Here is a 9,406-nt window from a genome sequence, read left to right on the forward strand (position 1 = left end):
GACTGTGGTGTGTGTTATTTTTCCTCACTGGGCACAAACACGTGTTTGCTTTACACGTGTTGCAACACTGCTGCTGAAAAGGCGTGCAAACAGATAAAGGAAGTGACTAAAGGACAAAGTACTTTCGAGAAGGTTCCGAGTATGTTGCAACACAACGGGTAGGTCATAATTCTCAGTCACACTGACCAATCCTGAAACACGCTGGTGGTTTTATTTATTTATTGTTTCCCCATAAAAAAAAAAAAAAAAGAAAAGGTAAAAGCTGCTGTATGCCTGACTTTTTTTTAGACCCAGGAACATGTTTGTGGTCTGGCTCATGTTCAGTTCATAATCTCAAACGTAGCTCCTCCCCGGTCGACTTTTCGGCGTGAGGTTGAAACATCACTTTTTTTTTTTTTTTTCAGTTTTCTTGTTCCCTTAACTTGGCACAGAAGACACAGAGAGAGAGAGAGAGAGGTCAACAGACATCATGTTGCTGTTCAGGCCTAAATTACATGGCAGGACATCAATCATAGAGTGAAACACAAACGCTACAAGAGATCTAAAATGGTCTCAAGACCAAACGATATCCCTAATTTCACATGAATGTAGGTGGTGTAAACACATCCGCCACCCTGGCAGACGTCACCTTTTGTAAACTAATGACATTTTACAGACTAAAATCCGATAATAAACATAAGGACGGAAATGATTGGGAAGTTTTTTCAGTGCAGTTATAAAGGTACAAGCTGAAGAGCCATATAGTGGTTTGCAGGAGAAATTACAAGTGAGCAATCGGGACACGAGCCAGGAGCATGTGTCTGCCTGAAAGGAAGCTCTGGTGAAATGTCTACACTCCAGTTTCCTTCCTCCTAAGCGAGCCTTGTAACTTCTGGTCCAGTCTGGTTTTGGAGAGTGTCTGGGGCCGGAGCTTAGGGCCGGCGCTCGGGGGCGGGCAGTTCTCGTCCGTCTCCGCGTCGCAGATGGCGGCCGAGATAGACGGGGAGCGGTGCTTCTCTGGGACGGACTCCCTCGGCTGAGCCGGAGCCCCGTGCTGCTGAGCCATGGCGGTGCGCAGGCCGTTGAGCCACTGCTGCTTGTGGTAGACGTTGCTGACGTGCAGTGTGTGGGACTGGCCATGGGAGGGATCCAGAGAACTCACGCGGAAAACATTCTTAGCTGGAGGGGCAAGAAGAACCAATGATTAGATCAAAGTGATGCTCATAAGTTTTGACCTTCTAACTACTATGCTATTACTACAGGATATGACCGAGGCCACTCAAACTGGGTCCAGAGTCGACTATTTCATGACTCAGCAGGTCCGCTCATTTCTACAGTGCACTTCATTGTCCTCTTAACACACGACTGAGCCCATATCTGTGAAGAGGGGGTGGTAAGGAACTCAGCAAAACTGTTCCTGGAAATGCATGTAGGAACAGGTTGCTCTGTGGAAAAGCTCCAACGAAACTGCTGGACACAGGTGAATAAGCAACAAACAGAGGAAACCGGGTGGTCAACAAAGCAGAGCACTAAAGAAAAAAGTAAAAAGAGCTATATTTCTAGAGAATATTATCAAATATGTGAAAAAAAAAAAAAAAAAACATTCTTCAGGCTCAGTTTGTAGACTGGTTGGTGAATAAAAGGAAATTTCGAAAGGTTTCACACTCCATGAGACTGCAGTGGGTTCATTTCAACACAGATTGGTTGGATTCCTTCTTCAACAGCTCAGTGAAACAAATACGTGCAAACTGATCTGCACTTTCTCAGTCGCATCGCTCTTAGTGTATGTCGGTATACCTTTCTGTTTTATGCAAAAATACCAGCACTGTATGCGGCACAGTGGTAGTAGCTCTCAACCTCCTTTCTCTGGAGCCCTGACACGATCAGAGCAGCCACATCCTGAGGCCACCGTCTGAGCAATGAGGTGATTTAGGAGTCAACTCCTTCACAGCCACCAGCTTTCAGCACAGATGAAAACCTGTGTGTGGATCCTGATAACACAGCTCTGTCCATTGAGGTAACAAGATAGCATCTCCAGTGACAGCAATGCTCATTCCTGTGGGTTCAGAGATGTATACACTCCATGATAAGGTGTGCTGAAGCTTTTGTTGACACTTAAGGCTGACTTTTCCTTTAACGGCTCGTGATGCGAGATAAAAACCTGTTTTTATCCCCTAATAATGTTTTGAGAACGTTTTTGTGCAGCTGATGCTGCTTTTTCAGCACATGGATTTTAAAGCATTACTGCTGATAAACAAAATTCATAAGGAAGTTTTACTGGCCGTGGGATGGTAAAACATCATAAACTCCAGGTTTAAGCAGAGAACCACCTGTTTAACATCCTGCCGATTTGTTCAGCACATGTGGCGCCGGATCTGCAGGGGTTGAGGTTACAGCAGGTTTATGACCACAGAAAAGTAGGGCTGCAGCTATCCGTTCTTCTGAAATGGAGATTTCTACTAAATATTTCAGTGGCTAATTGGACATTGCACATATTGAATGACGTTCTCTCGGACGCTCTGTCCGCTCTCGACTGTTCTCACTGTTTACAGTCTGCACAGAAGTCAGTTCTTGGGGCAGAATGCAAGTGATCACTTGAATGAATACTCAAGGCAAAAAGAAAATGCCTTGGGTATTTCCTGTAACCGAATTACTCGATTTCCTCAGGTAATCGTTACAGAAAAGTGAAGAGTCATGGAAAACTGTTTGCATATTTTACTTATGTTTTGTCCTTTAGTCTTTTTTAACCATCTCTGGTATGTTTCTGTAATCAATACTTTAATCGCTCTTCACCGCTCAGTAGTTTGTTTTATGCACAGAAAAGTTTGTGAGTCGAGTTACTTCAGAAATCGTTCATCATCTCATGACATGAAAATGTTGAAACGTCAAAAATTGAGTTCCTAAAATGAACCGATGAGTCGCTGTCATTCAGGGATCCATTAGCGATCACACACGATGCAGCACCACCCACCTTTTTCTCCATTAGTGAAAGCCCCTCTGAAGGACCCCCCCATGCGGATCTCGCCGTCCTGCAGGTCCTCCAGAGCCAGGTCCCGGACCGGGATGGGCTGCCGGTACACCTGGAAGCAGCTCCGGTCGTTGCGCGTCACCGGTCGCGTCAGAACCAGAAGCTCGGAGAAGAGGAAGACGTGTAGCCTCTGAAACGAAGCGTTCAAACCGAGTGAAACGCTGAAGACGCGCCGCGCAGACGATCTCAGATTAGCCAGGCGACGAGGGAGGACTTCTCACCGAGCCGCTCTTGTTGCGCAGCTCGCCGTGACAGAGCAGCACCTTACAGTCGTCGATGAGAGGATCCCGCTGCTTCTCATCCAGGAACTCCAGCTTATCGATGTAATACTGACACTCAGACTCCCCCTTTCTCATGTTGATATCCGAAAGAATCTCCTGAATTATTGTGATCTGCACGACAAAGAAGCGGCCGTGAACAAATTGGAAATGACTCACTGTCAATATGCACGTGCGAGGGCGCGGATAACCTACGGCCCGGTCCAGACTGGCCACGTCGGGGTGGTCGGGCGGAGTGTGTTTGAGGATCTCTCGCAGCAGCAGCGGGTATTTCACCAGGCGGGAGCGGGGGATGTCGAGGAAGCTCCACAGATCCAACTTCCTGCTGAAGGGGGACTCCAGGCAGCGCTGCAGGAAGTCCTGGACACGCTTGTCCTGCTTCTTCTGGTCCAGCAGCGCTTTGGCCGCCAGCTGGTTGCTGCAGTAGTTTTTGTAGGCTTTCAGACCAGGCAGCTGGGAAGAACGGACAACACACAGCCATGCATCAACCTCTTACGTTTGGGGAAATTGGTTGATAAGTTCAAATTGAAGTTGAAGTGATGTTGTGCAGTCTTTCACGTCGTCAGTGTGTTTTCACACTGCTGAATACACACCCAGTCTATTACAATCTGTCCAATCTGATCTACTGTTCCATCAGGGCCGGTTTCCTCCGTCAGCTTCATCAGTAATTCTGCAGATTACAACACCAAAAAAGGCTCTCACACACACTTCACACACATACATTAAATACAGCAGTTTTCCCTTTTCTCAAAAGATTCAAATATAATGGAAATTTCATTTTGCATATAATTTGATTGAAACTCCAGAAGCAGCCACATTTTAAACTGCATTACATAACATTTTAGCATATTTCATGAGATCAGACGTCTCCCTGCATTTATTTTCAACCAGAGGCAACAAACATCAAAATCTCAATTTTAAACAGCCTCAGCTGTTGTGTTTCTTACGTTATAACTGTGAACATAAAAGGCAAAACTATCAGCTTTTCAAGTACATTGTCATTTTCTGAAGATGGACCAGTAACTATAAAGACCATTAGAAACAGCTCACCCTGATGTAGAGGAATGTATGCATCCAGGTCCCCAAAAATGTGAGCCAGTTCCTCCTCCGTCATGATTAAGAGCTTCAGCATCGGGTCATGATATGCCTGAAAGACAGAAAACAGAAAAACGATCAGCTTACAAGTAAGACGAATGTCGGCTCTTTCTTCCTGTTTCAGAAAACATTTTCCCAACCTTTCGTGCGAGCTGCAGATCCTCGATGAGATCCTGCTCTCCTCGGTAAAGTTCAAATATCGCCTGCAGAGTGAAAGTTCACCGTGAGTAAAAAAACCACAGCAGAGGCTCTGCGTCTCCACACCTGCACTGAAAAGAAAGACAGAAAGAAGATCTGGACCTCCTGTCTCTTGATCTCTTTGGTGGAGAAGGAGCTCTTCTGGTGGACGTCCAGCGTCTCCGACCACAGCACGCTGCTCCTGCGCTTGGTGGGAGTCGGACCCGAAGCCTTGCTGCCAGCTTTGAGCGACAACCCGGGGGACTTGGAGTCGCCACGTAGCGACATCGACTGAACACCAGAACATAACACACACACGTTTCATCATAAGCAATGCTTCCTTATCCAAAGGTTAAAGGCCAAGTGTCACTTCAGGCCGAGGCTGACCTGGATGGTCTGTCCAAAGCGCCGAACGTTCTTTGAAGGAGAAATCAGATTCACAAGGGATGAAACTTTGGCCAGAGGTCGCACACGCTTGTTGGTGGGTTCCTGAGGATCACAAATCTCTTTATTAATATCATACAGCGTAGCAAAGAGTGTTGATATTGTATATAATACAAATTGTGAAAACAGGGCTCAGAGATAAGCGGGTAAAGCTAAAGCAGTATAGAATCTGACTGAAAATGTAACCTTTTATTTTCTGTAATGCAGAAATGAGAGACTCTCCTAATTTCTATTTTATCTGGAGTTTATCAGGCACAGTCGTAAACCTTAAGATTGCTCAAGAACAAAACTTTCCACTGATGTAAATTAATGTAAGAAAACAAAGCTCAGTTTGATATTATATATGTTTATTCACAGATTCAATAGTAAAGTCTCAACCCAAAGAGAATAATTTTGAATGTTTGTGGAAGCTTCTCTCTGTGTATTTTTATTCATTGGTCACAATCAGAGACTCTGATTGATATTCTGCTTTAGCTGATCACTGATTAGGTTTCAGTATTTTGGGAGTTTTTGTCCACCAACTATGCTTTCCAATAAAAGAGGTGCCAGCAGTGATTCCTGTGAAGCTTTCACCGACATTAAGGAAGCTCTACCAATTACCGTCAATACATTTTAACCAGAGGACAGACTGTGTTTTGATCATTGCTCTCATATAAATTTAAGTTCAAACAGTACCAGTTCAGTCTAAAAGCTCCATACTCTACAGCCGTCTTCACATATTTTTAAATATCAATTTCATCACCGTGTGATATTGGGTTATGAAACAAGCCACAGTACTAAAACATAAAAAAGACCAAGGTTATACATCTTTCATTGTCACCATTGACATTAATCTAACTTTTTTTTTTTAAAACCAGCAGCATGTAAGTAGGAGTATGAGTATGAGATATTCAGTCCTCTAAAGCCGACTGTTGATGTCCTTTGCAAATTAAAAAAAGGCATATATTGGTTTCACTTTTAAAAGTTATGGAAAAATCCAATACCTGGCAGTCTAATTTTTCATGTTCACCACATACAGTGTGATGTTTCATTTGAAGATTTTATTCCAGGCTCAGGCAGATGTGGAGTAAAAGTACCACTTATTCATCAGTTAATACAATCAGGGAGGCTTCTGGTAAGGTTTCAGTTTCATTCTGCAAACCAAAACTGTGTGGACGTGAACTGAGATTCACTTCGGAGCAGATAGAAAACACAGCATTCATTCCAAGCTATCGATGCTGTGTGTGCAAATGTGTCTGCATGCTGGAAGTATTTCTTCCCTTTGATAAAACATGATTCCAAGGAACTTTAACACCCAGAAGAGTTTCTCAACAAGAACTGGTTTTTGATTCTCATCCAGAGTTCTGCAGATATTTTGGAAAGTTTGCAAACCGGCCTGTTGTATCGACTCTCATTGTTTGATTCCAGCAACAAGTGAGAGAACGGGTCGAGCAGCTCGGATTTCTTTCCGCCAATGATTTCCTCAGACACAGACTCTGGCTGTGAGAGACTAAGGGAGTGCAGGATTATCCAGTGTGCAACACACTGCAGCACTCACGGCTGTGTGTGGTGAGAATCTGACTCATTCAGAAGGATTAATTTTGCTGTGGGGAAACAGTGGAGGCTGCTTACTAGACTGAGGAGGCTGTCCTAACTCACCTTGAGGTCGAAGCTGGACAGACTGACCGTGTCGTCGTCCTTCTCTTTGCGCTTTCTTTTCTGCAGCAACAGAAAAAAAGAAAAACAAAATGGTTATTACTTTGAGAGCGCGATGAATATTTACACTGATCACATCACGGATCCATCTGAAACATAAAACACATGAGGCCTGTTCCGCATCGTGGCTCTTGCAGTCAGAAGAGTGAGGATAGGATGGAGCAGCCAAACATGACGGAGTTTCAACTCACTAAACTGAAGTCCCACGGAGTGCCCGGAGTGAGAAAAGTGAAGGAGCTGCCTCTTTGCAGCGGAGGTCTGGAACAAAGCAAGATGAAACCGGGTTATCAATCAACTTTCACATTGATCACAAGAGTCAGTGAACTCCATTCAGAAGGTTGTTTTTAAAAAGGAACTCGCAGACTCACTGTTCTAACATCGCCACTTTTCTCCCATTCAGTCATGTTATTTTCCTGAATATGTCAAATGCTGCAGGACGACTGGCGGACATTAATATTTAAAACCCTATAAGGAGCTGCTATTGACCTGCTCTGTGCTTCCGCTGGGAGAAAAATTCTACTCTTGTGACAAAACAATAAAGCTACAGAGTGACTTGACACCCAGAGGGTGCTGTCAAGGCCAGGGGCAGCTGCACACACTCCCACACAAGCCACTAGCTGTGCTCAAGATGTGGAAGCTTAAGAGCAAAAAGCGCCGCCTTCACGTTGCATTTTTATGCACGAAACGAGTCATGGGATGTGATCTGTGGGCAGAATCAAGTAAAATACAAATAAGCTGAAAAATAACATACAGTATTTGTGGTAACTGTCAGTGTCTACACTGGAATAGAGAAGGAAATATAAGAATATCTGTGAAGTTAAGCAGTGGTTTTCATTATACTGCAAATATCTTGACCCCATTTGCAGATTTGCATTCAGTTTTGTATGTCTTTCTGTCCTTTTTTGATATAAATAATTTCTGTTTCAAATTAATTAGAAATCAAAACTTTTCTATCCTTTGCCATCTGATGACTTGTTATGGGCTGTAAACACACTTTGTCAAATTTGTTTTGAAAATTGCAGTGGAAGTGCAGCTCAGTCATTGTGTTGCAAATATTAGTTCAGAGGGAGAAAGGTTTGAGTGTTGGTCTCCTCAAACTGCCCAAAACCTGCACTTGAGGTTAACTAGTGACACTGGCGTGGATGTGTGTGTGTGTGTGTGTGTGTGTGTGTGTGTGTGTGTGTGTGTGTGTGTGTGTGTGTGTGTGTGTGTGTGTTTGCTCTGTGATGGGCAGACAACCAGTCCAGGGTGTACACTGCTTCCTGGGAATGGATGTAGAATAAATATGAGTAAAGTCAATTCTAAAGAATATTGATATGAATTATTGCTACATATAACTTCTTCAATGACATAAGTTCATAAGAATGGTAATTAATGGCAGGTTTCTCCACACACAATGAGATTATTAATTCCCAGACCTGCTTTTTTCTTTCATTTTTAAATTTTACAATAAATGTCAAACTCATAAATAAATCATGAAATACGTGCAGTGTAAATCCTTACTGGATCAACCTTGAACCCGTTATGAACCTCTTCAGTAGCTCTTTGGGAGCCACATGTGAGAGTCAGAATTCCAAGGTGCACTTGAATGCATCACCAGCTTGCGCAGTCGACGTCCAGTAAACAAACAACGCCATCACACGACTAAATGCCCCCAAAATGACGCATTATTTCATAAACGTGTGCATTATTTGTCAATTGATCCGTATATACGTACTTTCTGGAGTTATTTCTCCGCAGGGTCTTCGGAGACGGCTCGGCAGCGCTGATAATACTGGTTGTTGAAGTCCTCGATGACACCCTGCGAAGACTCTGCCTCTTACTTTCCGCTGTTTTCTCCATAACTTCCTCGCTTTCTTCCATTTTCAAACGGGATTCTGTTCGATTACAGTTTTGCCAAGGTATAGCTGCGAATGAGTCGAGAGAAAGCAGAGTCCACACGGATGAAAAGTGGACCGATGTGTACAAAGAAAGCAGCGGATGAAAACAGACGCTGCACGACGGAAGTTTGAATATGGCGGATTCTTGGAATTAGACCAATCAGAGAGCAGCTCGGAGCTCCGCTGCTATCATACGCAAGAAGTGGGCGGGGACAGTGAGAGCTGTGTGAAAGAGGCCTCTCTCTGTGGTGTGTAAAAATATTATATACTTATCTTTATGCTTGATAATGGATTTTGTTGCATACGTGCATAGTTTCATTTAAATCTCCATTCAATAAATAATTGAGACTTCAGAGCACTGCAATGCATTAAAATATATGTATATATATATATATATATATATATATATATATATATATATATATATATATATATATATATATATATATATATATATACATACACACACATATATATGTATATACACATACATACTCATATATATGTATGTGTGTACATATATACACACACACACACACACACACATACACACACACACACACACACATATATATATATATATATATATATATATATATATATATATATATATATATATATATATATTGCACAAAAGCACACAGGGGTGTAGTCGTGAGCATTGTTGGCCATTGGCATGATTTTCGTGCCACAGTTCATGCTCAGGAGTTCCCTAAAGCAGGGGATTTGCACAATTGTGCAAAGTTTCTCTTCATTGTTAAAATCTTTGTCTTAACCTCTAACGCTCTGAATAGTGAAGCTCCATCAAAACTGAAAGAGCCATTTGTTCT

At 42.9% G+C, this 9,406-nt stretch overlaps 1 protein-coding gene across 1 annotated transcript; it reads right to left on the reverse strand.

Annotated features, from left to right (window-relative positions):
• Positions 1-367: 367 nt before the first annotated feature.
• On the reverse strand, positions 368-8,721 carry LOC115392023 (neuroepithelial cell-transforming gene 1 protein-like). The gene is made up of 12 exons (XM_030096516.1): positions 8,414-8,721; positions 6,888-6,954; positions 6,640-6,699; positions 4,945-5,046; positions 4,681-4,848; positions 4,521-4,583; positions 4,336-4,432; positions 3,879-3,955; positions 3,481-3,738; positions 3,229-3,399; positions 2,951-3,137; positions 368-1,158 (listed from the first exon to the last, which is right to left on the reverse strand). The coding sequence occupies exons 1-12, from the start codon at positions 8,557-8,559 to the stop codon at positions 830-832; spliced, it is 1,725 nt and encodes a 574-aa protein (XP_029952376.1). The 5' UTR covers positions 8,560-8,721; the 3' UTR covers positions 368-829.
• Between the last annotated feature and the right edge of the window lie 685 nt (positions 8,722-9,406).

Source organism: Salarias fasciatus, chromosome 7 (assembly GCF_902148845.1).
Source record: "Salarias fasciatus chromosome 7, fSalaFa1.1, whole genome shotgun sequence".
In the NCBI taxonomy this organism is placed as follows: domain Eukaryota; kingdom Metazoa; phylum Chordata; class Actinopteri; order Blenniiformes; family Blenniidae; genus Salarias; species Salarias fasciatus.

What these genes read in the sequence shown, in the direction of transcription:
- LOC115392023 (XM_030096516.1), bottom strand. Translation starts at nt 8,559, where the DNA reads ATGGAAGAAAGCGAGGAAGTTATGGAGAAAACAGCGGAAAGTAAGAGG. An exon ending in GCTTTGGACAGACCATCCAG is followed by an intron (nt 4,849 to 4,944) that starts GTCAGCCTCGGC and finishes TCTGGTGTTCAG; the next exon opens with TCGATGTCGCTACGTGGCGA. An exon ending in AAGAGATCAAGAGACAGGAG is followed by an intron (nt 4,584 to 4,680) that starts GTCCAGATCTTC and finishes TTCACTCTGCAG; the next exon opens with GCGATATTTGAACTTTACCG.